At 47.0% G+C, this 20000-nt stretch overlaps 1 protein-coding gene across 2 annotated transcripts in view; it reads right to left on the bottom strand.

Annotated features, from left to right (window-relative positions):
* Positions 1 to 20000, bottom strand: part of LOC306935183 (LIM and senescent cell antigen-like-containing domain protein 1) — a 62222-nt gene that overhangs the window by 32344 nt on the left and 9878 nt on the right. The window contains exon 1 of one of the 2 annotated variants that reach the window (XM_079518108.1): positions 4770 to 5208. The exons of the other annotated variant lie outside the window; for it this stretch is intronic. Within the exon in view, the coding sequence (XP_079374234.1) occupies positions 4770 to 4873 (104 nt within the window). The 5' untranslated portion in view covers positions 4874 to 5208. Of the gene's footprint in view, positions 1 to 4769; positions 5209 to 20000 lie in introns of those variants that run through there. 2 annotated transcript variants of the gene reach the window in all.

Here is a 20000-nt window from a genome sequence, read left to right as displayed (position 1 = left end):
TCTATAGCAGGGATGGAGTTCCACAGGGAACCGTCCTCTAGAGCAGGGAGGGAGTTCCACAGGGAACCGTCCTCTAGAGCAGGGATGGAGTTCCACAGGGAACCGTCCTCTATAGCAGGGAGGGAGTTCCACAGCGAACCGTCCTCTATAGCAGGGAGGGAGTTCCACAGGGAACCGTCCTCTAGAGCAGGGAGGGAGTTCCACAGGGAACCGTCCTCTATAACAGGGAGGGAGTTCCACAGGGAACCGTCCTCTATAGCAGGGATGGAGTTCCACAGGGAACCGTCCTCTATAGCAGGGGAGTTCCACAGGGAACCGTCCTCTATAGCAGGGAGGGAGTTCCACAGGGAACCGTCCTCTATAGCAGGGAGGGAGTTCCACAGGGAACCGTCCTCTATAACAGGGAGGGAGTTCCACAGGGAACCGTCCTCTATAGCAGGGAGGGAGTTCCACAGGGAACCGTCCTCTAGAGCAGGGAGGGAGTTCCACAGGGAACCGTCCTCTAGAGCAGGGATGGAGTTCCACAGGGAACCGTCCTCTATAGCAGGGAGGGAGTTCCACAGCGAACCGTCCTCTATAGCAGGGAGGGAGTTCCACAGGGAACCGTCCTCTAGAGCAGGGAGGGAGTTCCACAGGGAACCGTCCTCTAGAGCAGGGAGGGAGTTCCACAGGGAACCGTCCTCTATAACAGGGAGGGAGTTCCACAGGGAACCGTCCTCTATAGCAGGGATGGAGTTCCACAGGGAACCGTCCTCTATAGCAGGGGAGTTCCACAGGGAACCGTCCTCTATAGCAGGGAGGGAGTTCCACAGGGAACCGTCCTCTATAACAGGGAGGGAGTTCCACAGGGAACCGTCCTCTATAGCAGGGAGGGAGTTCCACAGGGAACCGTCCTCTATAGCAGGGAGGGAGTTCCACAGGGAACCGTCCTCTATAGCAGGGAGGGAGTTCCACAGGGAACCGTCCTCTATAGCAGGGAGGGAGTTCCACAGGGAACCGTCCTCTATAGCAGGGAGGGAGTTCCACAGGGAACCGTCCTCTATAGCAGGGATGGAGTTCCACAGGGAACAGTCCTCTATAACAGGGGAGTTCCACAGGGAACCGTCCTCTATAACAGGGATGGAGTTCCACAGGGAACCGTCCTCTATAGCAGGGATGGAGTTCCACAGGGAACCATCCTCTATAGCAGGGATGGAGTTCCACAGGGAACCGTCCTCTGACTCACTGCCATGGGGGAACTACTGTTGAGTGACACGAGGACAAAGGGAGAGAGAGAGAGAGAGAGAGAGAGAGCTCTCTCCCCCTTTGCGGGACCAAGAAAAACAGGAAGAAACACACGCTAAGTGTTCACTCTGTTTACACTCCTCTGACGCGTGCGTGCGTGCGTGCGTGCGAGAGAGAGAGGCCACTAACATGCAACATTTTGCATTACTGCTAGGAATCTCTGAACGTAGGCCTACTTCCCATGTCTTGAGAAGCGCTCATCTGAAAGGACCACTAAAGGGGGCCCTCAAGGGCGTATCAGCGCTTGTAAATCGGCTCTTTTTGGCCGAGAGGTTTAGTGTGTAGTTAAAAGAAATACGGATGGGACCAAGTATAGAGCCCTGGGGTACACCCGGTCCGCTGAAAGTGGATATAGTAGGCCTATTGGTGGAATCCCCCCCGAACAAACAAACAAACAAACAAACAAATGCACTACGATGACGGTGGAACAAATGGAGTGCTGTTGTTGTGAAACTGAAGCCGTGGAATTCCCTGGCAGGATTTTTCCATGTTTCCTTTCTCTCCCAACAGCAACAGGAAGTGAGGTCGTTGGATTCTAAACATGGGCTGTGATGTCATCATCTCTCTCTACCAGTGGCTCGTCGTCATGTTGGCTTGTGGTGGACATTTTTGTCAACATTCCATTTTTGCCACGGACACAACATCATGAGTGGACGGGGTTCCGGGGGGTCACCTCGAGGGGGTTCCGGGGGGTCCCCAACATCAAAAAGATGTTGATGTTTGAGAACCACTGCGTTTGGTAAGCTAAGGGCTAGCGGCTGCCAGCATGAAGCTCTTTTTTTGTCCATCAGGTTCTATTCCTGACTCCAGTGTCAGCCGACACCTCCACAGGACAACAGGTGGCTGAGGATCTCTGTCCTTCTAAACCACTGTTGATTTCATCTACTGTCTGTCTGTCTGTCTGTCTGTCTATCTATAGGGGCACGCATTAAAATTAATTAATTCACAAAACTAGCGTCATTTGTATTGTTGACCTATTTCTACCATATAGAGTAGCTTTGGTTCAACTTTGACCTCTCTGTCACATGGAACTATAGGTGTTAATGTTTCACCTACACCCACAAGCCAATACTGCCACCTAGTGGCTGAAACAGCACACTGGTTCTTAAAGGAGAATTCCATGCCAGAAGGCTTTCTTGTAGTTTCTTTGTAGTTGTTACGTCCCCACCAAAGGTGTTATTTTGTGCAAAAGTGCATTATTGGCTATTTCCCCTACCATAAGCCCTATTTTCAGCATGCAACCAAGTGTAAAATTACTTATACTGGATCACTTGTCCACTAGTCCCTTCCTAACATTTTAGTCTAGTTTTTATCTGTCGAGGAAATTGTGTCTTAGTTTAGTCGTGTCTTAGTTTAGTCGTAGCTTATACTTTATTTAGTTTCCATTTAGTTATTGTAAGTGAAAAAAAGGCAGTCGACAAACATTTTTCGTCTTAGTTTTAGTCGACGGAAACAACATGGTGTGTACACTACAGAACTACAGAAACAACATGGTGTGTACACTACAGAATGCTATGTCTACATAATATGCTCCATCCGTCCTACAAACCGCTGGTTCTCAAACAAACCCCCACGACTCTGAGAGTGTACCAACGGGTCCCCGTAGTACACACACACACACGCACACTGTGTCAACAGTAACCATGGGAACGCAGCCATAAGGGTTGCTTGAGCTCAAAACATGTTACCTTTGGCCAGACTGGAGAGGGTACGTCATGCACGCATGCACGCACGCACTCACGCACGCGCACACGCACACGCGCACACACACACACACACACACACACACACACACACACACACAAATACAGGTTTGATATAAAATAAATTCCTCTGAAGTGTTGTGACAGTGAGTCATCATTTATCACAGCTCAGGATCATAATAACAAAACACTTCATTACACACAGAATCATCTGTACAGATCTCTGTTGTCTACGGAAAGGTCACAGCGGGTGAGGGCGAGGTGTGTGTGTGACGTGTGTGTGTGTGTGTGTAATGAGAGAGAGAGAGAGAGAGAGAGAGAGAGAGAGTTGCAGTGTGTTTCGTCTCTGCCTTTGACAGGGTGACCTCTCTCTCTCTCTCTCTCTCTCTCTCTCCCTCTCTCTCTCTCTCTCTCTCTCTCTCTCTCTCTCTCTCTCTCTCTTCTCTCTGCATTCCTAACATTACTGCAGCCCTCTCTCTCTAATCACTGCAGAATCGGCCACAAACAGTGGCAGAGACGTGCACGCACGCACGCACGCATGCATATATATGAGGTTTCTACTCGACAGAGACGAGAATCAGAAATCGGCTTCTTTGCAGACAGACAGACAGACAGACAGACAGACAGGCAGACCATCATTGAGTATCATGACACATGCTTTGGCAATGTAAAGGTGTGTTTGTTTTCTCATGCCAATCAAGCTCCTTTGAATGACATTGAAGTGAAGTGGAGAGAGAGAGAGAGAGAGAGAGAGAGAGAGAGAGAGAGAGAGAGAGAGAGAGAGAGAGAGAGAGAGAGAGAGAGAGAGAGAGAGATGAATTCATGTGTATTCCTGCATCTGCACCCAGTTGACCTCAGACTCAACTACTTTGAGGTCAACTGCGATAGGACTGTTTTGGACAAACGGGCTGTCAATGGGAGGTCGCACCTAGTTACCACCTGGCTGGCAGGATGGCCGCGGTCTGCATACGGTCAATAAGGGTCCATTTGGTTTCATTTTACGCTCTCAAGAGTTCAATTGTTGTTAAACATCTGCATGAATTAATTTATACAAGAAGTCTACACAATTAGAGAATGTAGAAGAATTTCAACGTTTGCCTGTTATCTCTCCTAATGGTACCAAGGTCAATACAGCATGGAATTGAAACAACAATATTCTTTAGTTTTGGGTCTGAGAGGCTAAATGTCATCAAACGGTGGTCCGTGGCTCAAATGGGAGAGGCTAAATGTCATCAAATGGTGGTCCGTGGCTCAAATGGGTCTGAGAGGCTAAATGTCATCAAACGGTGGTCCGTGGCTCAAATGGGAGAGGCTAAATGTCATCAAATGGTGGTCCGTGGCTCAGATGATGAATAAAATAATAATGGGCCTTGATATGAAAAATGATATGAAAACCACTGACGTATTAGAATACACTCTAGCCACAGTGCAGTTCGGTGGGGTTAGTGTTAAGGTCAGCTTTGGTGTCTTATGCTTTAGCTATTGAAAAGAGCAGATCTACAAGCTCATAGCGCAGCACTCGGGGTCCCTGGGTCCTGGAACAATATATTTTCATATGGGGGTCCGCGGCCAAATACAGATGATTCTGGGGGTCCTTGACATGAAAAAATGTTGAGCACCACTGACACAGAAACATAGGTTTGTCAGAAACCTTTTAGGATTTAGAAGCTGCATGTTTTTAGAATCGACCTCATGTCATAAATGGGTTAAGTACAGTTCGGAGCTCAACCCAGGCCATCTCTAGGTTTAGGGTTATAGTGTTAAGGTCAGTTCGGAGCTCACCCCAGGCTGTCTCGTGCCACCAGGCTTCCATCGCTGTCCGGTCTGTCCTGCCTGCGTCGGTACAGGTCTGAGTTAGACAGCTCTTTCAGACGGAGAGAATTCATCTCTCTCTCTGTCCCTCCCTCCCTCCTTTCCTTCCTTCCTCTGAGCCTTCCTTTCCTTTCTTACTTCCTTCCTCCCTCCCTCCTCGGATAAAAAAAAAATCGAAACCAAAAAACGTAGTTCCAAAGTAATCCTCAGAGTGTGTGTGCGCATGCACACACCAGTGTGTGTGTGTGTGTGTGTGTGTGTGTGTGTGTGTGTGTGTGTGTGTGTGTGAATGAAAGAACCAGGGAGGCAGCACACCGGTTCCAACGAGTCCCAACGCAGAGCTCTCCCACCTGGACACACACTGCTGAGATCAAGACCCAAAGTGGAGTGTTGGCTGCATTCTACACTGCCTCTCCCTCTCTCTCACTATCTGCTAGATTGGCTGACACACCTCCAGGGCACACACACACCCACAGGACACACACCCACAGGACACACACACACACACACAGAGAGAGGTGTGGCTCGCCGCCAACACACCTATCAGCTGCTTGCTACACCACACCCCCGTCTAATGCTATACAGTCAGTAGGTAGAGAGAGAGAGAGAGAGAGACAGAGGGAGAGAGAGAGAGAGACAGACAGACAGACAGACAGAGAGATACAGAGACCACAGAGAGAAATACGTTGATAAAAGAGAGACAGTGTTGTCACTATGCCTCTCTGTCTTTTGTCTGTGCACTCACTGCCACCCACCTCTCTCTCTCTCTCTCCGTCTCTCTCTCTCTCTCTCTCTCTCTCTCTCTCTCTCTCTGAGAGAACGTATATATGTTTGCATTGCCAAAGCAACAGTGGAACGACACAATCAGGACAAAACAACTCTCTCTCTCTCTAAATGTCAGCGTGTTCTCAGACGAGGCCCCTGCAGCACAGTGGGAGTTAAATAGCTCTTTAACCAGTCGTAGCTATCTGGGATTTAAATGTTGTCAGCCAGCCTGTCAATCAGCCAGCCTGTCCATCAGCCAGCCTGTCAGTCAGCCAGCCTGTCAATCAGCCAGCCTGTCCATCAGCCAGCCTGTCAGTCAGCCAGCCTGTCAATCAGCCAGCCTGTCCATCAGCCAGCCTGTCAGTCAGCCAGCCAGCCTGTCAATCAGCCAGCCTGTCAATCAGCCAGCCTGTCAATCAGCCAGCCTGTCCATCAGCCAGCCTGTCAATCAGTCAGCCTGTCCATCAGCCAGCCTGTCAGCCAGCCAGCCAGCCTGTCAATCAGCCATCCATCCATCCAGCCAGCCAGTGTGTTGTGAGTTGATAAGAGTGTGTGTGTGTGTGTGTGTGTGTGTGTGTGTGTGTGTGTGTGTGTGTGTGTGTGTGTGTGTGTGTGTGTGTGTGTGTGTGTGTGTGTGTGTGTGTGTGTTGTGGAACACTAGGCTGTCTCTATGAGGGTCTGTGCACACCAGACCTCCGCACAGACACTCCTCAGCGTGAGATGTGCGTTCGTTGTACACTCGCCAAAAGCCAACATCTTAACCACTAAGCCAAAGGGATATCCCTATGGCTCAGTGGATGGAGGATATTAGACATTTAGGCCATCAGGCTGTGAGCCACTCTGCTACACTATAGCGCCACCATCAGGCTGTGAGCCACTCTGCTACACTATAGCGCCACCATCAGGCTGTGAGCCACTCTGCTACACTATAGCGCCACCATCAGGCCCTGAGCCACTCTGCTACACTATAGCGCCACCATCAGGCTGTGAGCCACTCTGCTACACTATAGCGCCACCATCAGGCTGTGAGCCACTCTGCTACACTATAGCGCCACCATCAGGCTGTGAGCCACTCTGCTACACTATAGCACCACCATCAGGCTGTGAGCCACTCTGATACACTATAGCGCCACCATCAGGCTGTGAGCCACTCTGCTACACTATAGCGCCACCACCAGGCTGTGAGCCACTCTGCTACACTATAGCGCCACCATCAGGCTGTGAGCCACTCTGCTACACTATAGCGCCACCATCAGGCTGTGAGCCACTCTGCTACACTATAGCGCCACCATCAGGCTGTGAGCCACTCTGCTACACTATAGCGCTACCATCAGGCTGTGAGCCACTCTGCTACACTATAGCACCACCATCAGGCTGTGAGCCACTCTGCTACACTATAGCGCCACCATCAGGCTGTGAGCCACTCTGCTACACTATAGCGCCACCATCAGGCTGTGAGCCACTATGCTACACTATAGCGCCACCATCAGGCTGTGAGCCACTCTGCTACACTATAGCGCCACCATCAGGCAGTGAGCCACTCTGCTACACTATAGCGCCACCATCAGGCTGTGAGCCACTCTGCTACACTATAGCGCCACCATCAGGCTGTGAGCCACTCTACTACACATGGTGGTCGGGGTGGGATTTCACCAGAGGGTGACATTCAGAAGCCTGACCGATTTACCCGATTTACACTTAACTCTTTCAACCTGGCGTACCTAATTTCAAGAAAGAAAGGAGATCTACAAGCTCAATCGTGACACGTTGTGAGCTTGTAGATTGTGGATTAGTTTTGGTAGGGATTTCATGGGGCGTGAAATTGATAGAAAATAAGTCTAAGTTTTTGGGTGAACTATAGACGAATTCAGAAACGGGTCTCATGGTCGCAGCAAACGTATTTCCTGCAGGCGGAGACGACATGTCTGTGGTGTAAACCAGGGGTTCTCAACCCGTGGGTCGCGACCCCTCGGGGGGTCGCCAAATTATTTTAGGGGGTCCCCAAATTATTTTCAAAACAAAATATATATATATATATTTTTTTAAATTTTATTTTCACGATTTTTCAAAAATAGCAGACCTACAAGCTCGTAGCGCGCCACTCGGTGGCGCGCTATGAGCTTGTAGATCTGCTATTTTTCAATAGCTAAATTATAACAATGCTTGTAGCAGTCAATTTATATTGGGGGTCGGGAGGGGGCGGGGCGGGGGTCCCGAGACATTGCCAAAGCATTTCCGGGGGTCCCCGGCCAAAAACGTTGAGAACCCCTGGTGTAAACAGCCAGGTCTTCTACTACAGTGAATGGTAGAGTGACTGATGCTCAAACGTTACTCTTTTACCTGCTTTTTACTAACACTAACTTTACAAAGATGCCCAGAACATCGGGATGAACCTGTGTAGTTTATGGCTGCTCAAACAGTAGTAGAGATGAACCTGTGTAGTTTATGGCTGCTCCAACAGTAGTAGAGATGAACCTGTGTAGTTTATGGCTGCTCCAACAGTAGTAGAGATGAACCTGTGTAGTTTATGGCTGCTCCAACAGTAGAGATGAACCTGTGTAGTTTATGGCTGCTCCAACAGTAGAGATGAACCTGTGTAGTTTATGGCTGCTCCAACAGTAGAGATGAACCTGTGTAGTTTATGGCTGCTCCAACAGTAGAGATGAACCTGTGTAGTTTATGGCTGCTCCAACAGTAGAGATGAACCTGTGTAGTTTATGGCTGCTCCAACAGTAGAGATGAACCTGTGTAGTTTATGGCTGCTCCAACAGTAGAGATGAACCTGTGTAGTTTATGGCTGCTCCAACAGTAGAGATGAACCTGTGTAGTTTATGGCTGCTCCAACAGTAGAGATGAACCTGTGTAGTTTATGGCTGCTCCAACAGTAGAGATGAACCTGTGTAGTTTATGGATGCTCCAACAGTAGAGATGAACCTGTGTAGTTTATGGCTGCTCCAACAGTAGAGATGAACCTGTGTAGTTTATGGCTGCTCCAACAGTAGAGATGAACCTGTGTAGTTTATGGCTGCTCCAACAGTAGAGATGAACCTGTGTAGTTTATGGCTGCTCCAACAGTAGAGATGAACCTGTGTAGTTTATGGATGCTCCAACAGTAGAGATGAACCTGTGTAGTTTATGGCTGCTCCAACAGTAGAGATGAACCTGTGTAGTTTATGGATGCTCCAACAGTAGTGGCAACATTCAACTTTGGAGAGAAACGGAATGTCAAAAAATACACCGCAGTGGTTGAGACCAGAGCCATAGAGTAATGGTTGAGACCAGAGCCATAGAGTAATGGTTGAGACCAGAGCCATAGAGTAATGGTTGAGACCAGAGCCATAGAGTAATGGTCGAGAGACGAAGCAGTGAAAGGTCCTGAAAGATACATAACGCCAGTCTTACCCAATACCCAAACATTCTGTTGTATGAACACAAGGCTGCTGTACTTTATACCTCATACTTTAAATGCTTAGTATTTATTTAAGAAAAATATCAAGGCAACACAAGTAGAAACTCACTCAGTGCAACATTAAAAGAGAGAGGAGAGGGGGGGATCTCCATGTATGGAGCTGGCCTGTTCTCAGAACACAATGATTGTTCTGACTCCATATTTGGGCATGCCTGACAAAGAACTCCATATATGGGCATAAAATAGACACAGACATAATAACTGTGTGGGGCATGCATTTCCAACTTGCATCGTTCCAAGTAGGCCAGTAGTCTTATATTAAAATAGTCTTTAATGGTCACGTCACTCTGACTCAGACATAACCATAAACAAACCCGATATGTCCATATATAGGCATTTGGATATGTAGACACGTGACTCATGGTGACATCAGCGAGATGTGACGTAGCATCCATCAGAGCTCTATATAAAGGACGGCCGTCACTCCCTGAGTTTAGAGAGAAGCAGTGTTTCTCTCCAAGACAGCACTTAGTTCTCACCACTTCAACCTGACGCTTCCTCCACTTTCACTTTGATTCTCAGCGCTGTAGAAATGACGTCCGCCAGCGGTCTCCTGTCTGAAGAGCACTTCCTGTGTTCCATCTGTATGGATGTGTTCACTGATCCAGTCGCCACTCCGTGTGGACACAACTACTGCAAAGCCTGTATCACACGTTACTGGGACACCAGTGATGTGTGCACGTGTCCACTGTGTGCAAAGATCTTCAATGCGAGGCCAGACGTATCTGTCAATACTTTTATTTCTGAGATGGTTCAACAGTTCAGGAGCAACAAGTTGAAAGAAGAATATGAAGCAAAGACAGAGGCTGAAATCCAGCAGATGATCCAGGAGAGACGAGTGAAGATTCAGGAGGTCAAACGCTCAGTAGAGCTCAGCATGAAAGATGCAGACACAGTGATAGCCGTCAGTGTGCAGGTCTTCAAAGCTCTGATCAGATGTGTTGAGAGAAGCCAGGCTGAGCTCATTGGTGTGATTGAAGAGAAGCAGAAAACAACAGAGAAACAGGCTGAAGGCTTCATTGAAGATCTGAAACAGGAAGTCATTTTGTTAGAGAAGAGAAGTTCTGAGCTGAAGCAGCTCTCACACTCTGAAGACCACCTCCACCTCCTCCAGAACTTCACCTCCATCAACACAGGGTGGAGACCCACCAAGGACTGGACAAAGGTCAATGTCCATCAGTCTTCACATGTGGGGACTGTGAGGACAGCTGTGTCTCAGCTGGAGAAGACACTCAGTCAAGAGATGAAGAAGCAGCTGTGTTATGTTGAGCTGGAGAGGGCCCAGAAATATGAGGTGGATGTAACTTGTGGATGTTCTTGGTGGTAGAAACTCTGATCCTCTGATCATCTCTCCTGTCAACATGGACGCTGGGCTCGGGGAGGACGGTGGGAACATGTTCCCTCCATCTCCAAAAAAAAGAAAAACATGAAGTCTCCAGTAAATGATTTAAACAAAAATCCTGTTTATATTTCATTTAAGCTCCACACGTCTATTGATGCAAATAAAAATGAAAAAAATGCTTAGTAAGGAGTTTAAGTGTTGGATGATGTAACAAATATCCCTGTGTCCACCTAATTCCTCTTCAAAGCGCGCGCACACACACACACACACACACACACACACACACACACACACACACACACACACACACACACACACACACACACACACACACACACACACACACACACACACACACACACACACACACACACACACACACACACACACACACACACAATGGGTCAACCTCACAGCCTCGCAGCACATTCTACACACCATGCACGTTTGACCTCTAGTTGACCTCTAGCACACTGCATCCAGCACTTATATGTGACCAAACTTGACACGCAGTAAGTCATTTTCATTTGTTTATTTTTTTCATGTGATATGAAAGCAGGGAATCATAGCTTCAAATTGACATGTTGGTTGTTCAGTTTGACCCACCAGTTTTGGAGATATGGCTTATAGAGTAATGTCTCGCAGAAAACAGCGAGTTGAGAAAACCTACGTGTTTAAGCATTTATTAGGTATTTACATGTCGATTTCAGCTCTGACATTTATTTCATATTTACATGTCGATTTCAGCTCTGACATTTATTTCACATTTACATGTCGATTTCAGCTCTGACATTTATTTCACATTTACATGTCGATTTCAGCTCTGACATTTATTTCACATTTACATGTCGATTTCAGCTCTGACATTTATTTCAGACATGCTCTAGTATGTGAAGAGGCAGAGGAATGTAGACCCTATGAATAACGCATGAACTGCAAGTTTACGTAGGAGAGACACGCATATGTCACACAGACGCGCACGCACATACAAGCACGCACCCACACACACACGCAAATATACACACACAACAAACAAACTGAAGCAGGATTGGGTCAAATCAACGTGGAAACAAACAAAGGTCAAGGAGGAGCTAGAAAGAAAGAAAGAAAGAAAGAAAGAAAGAAAGAAAGAAAGAATTTGGCACTAAAACTGAACTGCACAGAACATGTCAAAACACATTCTTTCTCAAATTGGCCTCAGGGAACCAAATGGACCCTTACAGGTCTGTAACTCTGAGAGTGTAACACAGGGAACCAAATGGACCCTTACAGGTCTGTAACTCTGAGAGTGTAACACATGGAACCAAATGGACCCTTACAGGTCTGTGACTCTGAGAGTGTAACACATGGAACCAAATGGACCCTTACAGGTCTGTAACTCTGAGAGTGTAACACAGGGAACCAAATGGACCCTTACAGGTCTGTAACTCTGAGAGTGTAACACATGGAACCAAATGGACCCTTACATGTCGTAACTCTGAGAGTGTAACACAGGGAACCAAATGGACCCTTACAGGTCTGTAACTCTGAGAGTGTAACACAGGGAACCAAATGGACCCTTACGGGTCTGTGACTCTGAGAGTGTAACACATGGAACCAAATGGACCCTTACAGGTCTGTAACTCTGAGAGTGTAACACAGGGAACCAAATGGACCCTTACGGGTCTGTGACTCTGAGAGTTTAACACATGGAACCAAATGGACCCTTACGGGTCTGTGACTCTGAGAGTGTAACACATGGAACCAAATGGACCCTTACAGGTCTGTAACTCTGAGAGTGTAACACATGGAACCAAATGGACCCTTACAGGTCTGTGACTCTGAGAGTTTAACACATGGAACCAAATGGACCCTTACGGGTCTGTGACTCTGAGAGTGTAACACATGGAACCAAATGGACCCTTACAGGTCTGTGACTCTGAGAGTTTAACACATGGAACCAAATGGACCCTTACGGGTCTGTGACTCTGAGAGTGTAACACATGGAACCAAATGGACCCTTACAGGTCTGTAACTCTGAGAGTTTAACACATGGAACCAAATGGACCCTTACGGGTCTGTGACTCTGAGAGTGTAACACATGGAACCAAATGGACCCTTACAGCTCTGTGACTCTGAGAGTGTAACACATGGAACCAAATGGACCCTTACAGCTCTGTGACTCTGAGAGTGTAACACATGGAACCAAATGGACCCTTACAGCTCTGTGACTCTGAGAGTGTAACACATGGAACCAAATGCACCCTTACAGGTCTGTGACTGTGGTCCTTAAATAGAAAAAAAAACGTCAAAATATGTCAAATTAGCAACGGAGCAAAGAGTGTATAAATAAAGTGGATTCGGAAAGACAAAAAAGTTTAAATGAATTAGATTTAAAGAAGAAATACTTGCCAATCAATTAAGAGTCCCTGCCCACTGTGCCCAGGTGTGTGTTTACAGAGTGGAGTGTTGGTTTGGTTAGAAATGACTCACGGAAGAGGTGTGTGTGTGTGTGTGTGTGTGTGTGTGTGTGTGTGTGTGTGTGTGTGTGTGTGTGTGTGTGTGTGTGTGTGTGTGAGACACACACACACACAAAACCATAAAGCGGTTACCTTCAATAGCTTGCCTCAACCTGCGTTTCATTCCACATTTATGTACCTACCTCACACACACATTGATGGAATGTCGAGTGTGGCGTGTTCAGGGTGAATTGCGACATGAGTGTCTTGCTCAAACACACACACACACACACACACACACACACACACACACACACACACACACACACACACACACACACACACACACACACACACACACACACACACACACACACACACACACACACACACACACACACACACACACACACACACGGCTTACAACAGCCATGCCCACCAAATGTGCTGACATCATCACATTTGTGATGACGGCATTGGCCGTTTTTAGCCCAATGAGTATTTTTTTGCAAAATTAATGTTATTCAGCATCATGAAAACCCCCTAGTTTGACACATCACATGCTACATAAAGCATGATGAAATTGCTCAACATATGCAAGTTAGCATCCGGCAGTTTCTACATGCTGGGGACCCATACTCAACATTTATAACATCAGTTTCTACATGCTGGGGACCCATACTCAACATTTATAACATCAGTTTCTACATGCTGGGGACCCATACTCAACATTTATAACATCAGTTTCTACATGCTGGGGACCCATACTCAACATTTCTAACATCAGTTTCTACATGCTGGGGACCCATACTCAACATTTATAACATCAGTTTCTACATGCTGGGGACCCATACTCAACATTTCTAACATCAGTTTCTACATGCTGGGGACCCATACTCAACATTTATAACATCAGTTTCTACATGCTGGGGACCCATACTCAACATTTCTAACATCAGTTTCTACATGCTGGGGACCCATACTCAACATTTATAACATCAGTTTCTACATGCTGGGGACCCATACTAAACATTTATAACATCAGCTTCTACATGCTGGGGACCCATACTCAACATTTATAACATCAGTTTCTACATGCTGGGGACCCATACTCAACATTTATAACATCAGTTTCTACATGCTGGGGACCCATACTAAACATTTATAACAAAAAACCTTGGTGTACTCAACATGTCCGGGTTCACAATGGGGCTCTATGGGCTGGCTACTAGACTATAACCAAAGACCATTGATATTAAATACTGATGATGATAGTTACATAACATCGTTTAAATAAATGAGATGCATATGTACAGTATGTGATTTTGTTATAGTCCGAAGGCACATTATGTAAGTGGAGGAGATGTATTCGTCCCTATGGGGAGTTTTAATATCTTTCTAATATGGCCCCCTTCCTTCGAAAAACGTTTGGACACACCTGATATATGTGATTGGTTTACCTACAGTATGACATTATATTGTCATGTTCCGGGGACCCCTAGGGGTCCTTGAGGGAGTTCCAGGGCGTCCCAGGCTAAATGATAGTTAGGAACCAAATGGACCCTTTGTGGGTCTGACTGTAACTCTAACTTTGATTTCCCAATATACATTGGGGGTACCAGAGATAGAAATGCTATTAAATGGGGGTCCGTGGCCTAATTCAGGTCAAACCGGGGGTCCTTGACATGAAAATGGTTGAGCCATAAACATCTTCTCTTATGGGGGTCCCTGGCATAAACATCTTCTCTTATGGGGGTCCCTGGCATAAACATCTTCTGGGGGTCCCTGGCATACATTTTCAAATGGAGGTCCGCGAGTATCATTCTGGGGGTCCTTGACATGAAAAGGTTTGGGAACCACCAAGGGGGCAGGCAGACTTTCCAACGTTGAAGCTCTGGGTCCTAGTGGTAGGAGGAGGGACTACAGGCGGACCCGTGGATTCATGACCGGGAAACCCCGTGCAGCTGGGCTTTAACGTTGAGCGCTCGGTTGCCCTACGTCACTCAGGACCTCAAAGTTGAGGTCCGGGGAGGGACTTCCGGCAGTCTTCCGGGTGCTTCAAAACGCCACTGAGCAACTTCCACTGACATGAATAGCTGGGGGGGCGGAGCTTCGCGCCAGTTCAGTCTCTATTATATATATACTCTATGGGAACCACTGGTTTAGAAACTGCATGGTGATTGGTTGACCTATGAACTTTACCGTCTCACTGAACTGTCTCACTGAACTGTCTCACTGAACTGTCTGACTGCACTGTCTGACTGAACTGTCTCACTGAAATGTCTCACTGCACTGTCTGACTGCACTCTCACTGCACTCTCACAGCCCTGTCTCACAGCCCTGTCTCACTGCACTGTCTCACAGCATGTGATTAGTTGACCTATGAACTTTACTGTCTCACAGCATGTGATGTATGGTGTGTTTGCCTTGCTTGCTGTAAGTGGCTCTGGATAAAGGCTGTCAGAGAAATGCCTGAATTGTAATTGTAAACTGTACGTGGCATTCATAAAACAGCATATCTATAATAATAGCATAATGTGTGGTGTGTGTGTGTGTGTGTGTGTGTGTGTGTGTGTGTGTGTGTGTGTGTGTGTGTGTGTGTGTGTGTGTGTGTGTGTGTGTGTGTGTGTGAGAGCACAGGTCGACACTGCCGCTCTGTGGCCAATACAGGTACTACATCAGTTGCCGACTTTAATAAAACAATCAAAAACATTTTGAGGTGCAGTCAAACATTTTAAGAGGCATTGAAATGTAACCAGGCTAAAGTGATGTCATTATAACTCAGGTAAATGTAACCAGGCTAAAGTGATGTCATTATAACTCAGGTTAAAAGGCCTCTCTGATTCTACTATGCAAGAGGAAGCTAATTGTTTAAAACTAGGAAGGAATAATATTAGTATATGGATATGTTGATCCATCCATCCTTCCTCTTCGATGTCTCCCTTTTGACTGATACCTGTCCATTTAAACTCTAGACGGGCCTTTTGACTGATACCTGTCCATTTAAACTCTAGGTCCTGCTCTGTGTCCTATAGACCACCATGGTCCTGCCCCAAAGTTATTTCAACAGGCCCGAGAATTAAAGCCTGGCCCTACCTGGCGCCTTTCCCCCCATGCCAAAGTGCCAGCGCTCGCCCAGCAGTCTGCTGTCACCCGGGTGGATGCGTGCATGCTTCTCGCCCTCAGGCGTCTTACCGGTAAAAAATACTTCAGTAAAGTAACAGTACAGTACCTCAAAAACATGTACTTAGTAAATGTTCTTAGCTACTTTACACCACTTTACACCACTTCTCAGACACTGTAGACTTGTAGAGACATATTTAGCTGTGAGTCTGAGGAGGAGACATCTGTGGACGTAGTGTGTGTGTGTGTGTGTGTGTGTGTGTGTGTGTGTGTGTGTGTGTGTGTGTGTGTGTGCCTCCACTAAACCCTAAAGTGAAAATGTGCCTTTTTGTCTCCACCAGGCCGAAGGCATGGGGAGAGAGTATGTTTTGCACTCCGTCCGTGTGTGTGTGTGTGTGTGTCCGTCCGTCCGTCTGTGTACAGCTAATCTCCGGCACCGTTAACCCGCTCGATGCCAAACTTTGCACACACACTCCCTGGATGCCAACGATGAACCTCTGCCCCGCATTTTCCAGAACGGCCTGTTATAGCGCCACCATGAGGCAGCTTTTCACATTTTTACCTAAAACTGCACCGATCTGCGTGAAACGTTGCATGCACACTCCCTAGAGGCCAAGGACAAACCTCTGACCTGCATTTTCCGCATCTGCCTTTTATAGCGCCACCAGGAGGCCGACTTTTGTAAAACACATTTTTTGATATTACTCCTCCAGATTCTGTCCAAAAATCTCACAAATCGTTACACAGTATCTCTATGGTCATGTGCTCAAGTCGGATCTGTCCGATATTTCATATTCCATCCTAATTGGCTATAATTGGCTTTCACAGTTTGCAAGATTGCCCCGTTTTGAACAAAAGCCTCAAATCATGAACGCAGCATGCAATTTACGTGAAATCTTTCACACATTTTCTTACTAGGCTGAGGAATATATCCCACCCTTTTCACATTGGCCTGTTATAGCGCCACCAACAGGTTGATTTTTGAAAAACACATTTTTGGAACAAAATGCCTCAAGTCATCCAATTGCCATCAAAGGCAAACATGTTTATATTACTCCTAAACATTTTGCCAAACATCTCACACAGTCCTATCCTCCTGGTGGAGACCTGTGCCCAGAAGGGCACTTTTTCTAGTTTAACCTAAGCTTGAGCAGCTCCCTGCAGTTACAGAATGTCCACCAGGGGGAGACGGAGTACTTTCTAGATCACATCTTTCTCTCTTTTCAATAACTTGACCTGACAAAATGCTGTACATTCAGAAATACAATTATAGGCTCTCTCTCTCTCTCTCTCTCTCTCTCTAATTAGAGAATGTAGAAGAATTGTTATTTTGATCATCGTTTGCCTGTTATCTCTCCTATTGGTACCAACATCAATACAGCATGGAATTGTGGACATATTCTTTAGTTTGGGGCCTTGATATGAAAAGGGTTGAAAAACACTGGTGTATACACACATGGAACCAAATGGACCCTCATACGGGTCCATTTGGTTCCATGTTGTGTTGTGTACACGCTTGTGAGTTAAATTAACACCCTGGCTGTGTACAGTAGCTCTGACATTCTGTTAATGTTTGAAGACACACAACTTCTTCAAGCCTTTCCAAACAAGGACACATCCAGAGGTGTGTGCGTGTGTGTGTGCGTGTGTTTGTGTGTGTGTGCGTGTGTTCGTGTGTGTGTGTGTTCGTGTGTGCGTGCGTGCAGGGGGGGACATTCTAGGACATTGGCTCTAAGCTCCAGTTGTGTCAACAGAGCTTGGAACAGTGACTTGTGTTGGAGTTCTGGAATCCCCAGCTCCTTATTAAGATGTGGTGTGTCGTAACATGTGGTAGTAACATTTATCTTTTAAGTAGTGATGCACCGAATATTCGGCCGAGGAAGATATTCGGCAGAAAATGTCTGAAAATGCATTTTCGGCCTATTCGGTTTCGGCCCGAATAGGCAGAAAATATATCACCGAATAGTGTATGCAATTAATGCATTCAAAAGTGCTGAATACAAGTTTTGCCATAACCATTTATTTTGCCATAAATCAGGTAGCTTTAAGGTACGGCCATGACATCAATGGTAGGAAAAAAGATATATAATATTAATGATATTCGGTATTTGGTTTTCGGCCAAGAATTTCCCTTTCGGTGCATCCCTACTTTTAACCCAATTTAATTTAATCCCTACTTTTAAGACATGTTTTGGGGTTCTTATTCAGATAATATAACAGTGTGGCAGGAAAGAGAGACAAACGTGCAGCCGAGCTCATCGAGGCCATCGAGCTCATCGAGCTCATCGAGGTCATCGAGCATAATGCCATCGAGCTCATCGAGGTCATCGAGCATAAGGTCATCGAGGTCATCGAGCATAAGGTCATCGAGGTCATCGAGCATAAGGCCATCGAGCTCATCGGGCTCATCGAGGTCATCGAGCATAAGGCCATCGAGGTCATCGAGCATAAGGCCATCGAGGTCATCAAGCAGATTCGAGGTCATCGAGGTCATCGAGCATAAGGTCATCGAGGTCATCGAGCATAATGCCATCGAGCTTCGGGAATGGAAACCCTTGACTCGTCCGGTCGTAGTGGAGCCCATAGACGTATTCACCTGTCAGTGTTGCCATGTCTGCTTATTATAAGCCACCTTTGGCTTGTTTTATTCTGTAAAGTCGCTTGTAAATAAAGTATTGGTAGTTGCTGGTTGTGGGTTTTTTTGGGGCTTGTTTCTAAACAGTCTTAGACTTAGACTTAGTTCCTCCCGTTCCTATTGGAACATTGGGCGACGAGTCCTCTCCATTTACTCCGGTCTCTGGCGACCCTTCTTGCTCCGTGCCAGCTGACACCCATCTCGCTTAGGTCTTCCTTAGCTGTCTGTCTCCATGTCTTCTTTGGCCTCCCTCTCTTCCTCTTTCCACCTTCTGGCATCCAGTCCATTGCCACACTTGCCGGTCTCTCTCTTGGCAGTCGGAGTACGTGTCCAGCCATTCTTCTAAACAGTAGTTGCTTATTTAGGCTTGCTTCCTAATGTTGTTTAAACCAGTGGTTCCCACATTTCTTCACGTCAAGGAACCCCAGATTAATTTGAAATTGTCCATGGACATCCATCTGAAAATATGTTGTGCCATTTTTTGTTGAAATCTTTAAATACATTTAAAATAGTTATTCTCAATATCTTTTTAAATAACAGTCTGTACAACCTCACAATGGGAGCTTGTAGTAGTGTATCTGTGCTTGTTTTCATAGACCAGGCCACTTGTTTCTCTTGCTAAACTGGGAACACAGCAAGAGGAAGAGGAAGTTATACACACACAAAACGCAAAGAAACTGGTCGATATACGTGGCATATGTGCCTTAACCGCTAGGCCATGGGGGCCCTACGGCCTACGGTGGTGCATTTCAACGTGCGGCCGCCCGCCGCCCGCCGTGGTTTGGTGGTGGGTCTGTGAGACGGACGTCTGTCTCAGCCTCGGATAAACTACATTTATCCAAGAGGTCACAATCTACTGACCGACTGACTGACCCACCGAGGGCCCTGGAATGAACTCCCATCCCAGCATTCAGCCACACAGCCAGGGTAATGGGCACTTTGGAGATGCGTGCGTGCGTGCGTGCGTGCGTGCGTGCGTGCGTGCGTGCGTGCGTGCGTGCGTGCGTGCGTGCGTGCGTGCGTGCGTGCGTGCGTGCGTGCGTGCGTGCGTGCGTGCGTGCGTGCGTGCGTGGACATTCCTGGACAGGGAGGAGAAGAGGGCAGAACTCTCTGGAGACGCACCAAAGACATCCGGTTGTGTCCGTTGGTCAGGCCATGACCACCATGGTCCTGCTCTGTGTCTCCTATAGACCACCATGGTCCTGCTCTGTGTCCCCTAGACCACCATGGTCCTGCTCTGTGTCTCCTATAGACCACCATGGTCCTGCTCTGTGTCCCCTAGACCACCATGGTCCTGCTCTGTGTCTCCTATAGACCACCATGGTCCTGCTCTGTGTCCTCTATAGACCACCATGGTCCTGCTCTGTGTCTCCTATAGACCACCATGGTCCTGCTCTGTGTCTCCTATAGACCACCATGGTCCTGCTCT

Source organism: Electrona antarctica (genome assembly GCF_951216825.1).
Source record: "Electrona antarctica genome assembly, chromosome: 13".
In the NCBI taxonomy this organism is placed as follows: Eukaryota; Metazoa; Chordata; class Actinopteri; order Myctophiformes; family Myctophidae; genus Electrona; species Electrona antarctica.
The sequence above is the reverse complement of the archived record's forward strand: the minus strand, read 5'-3'. Positions and strand labels throughout refer to the sequence as shown.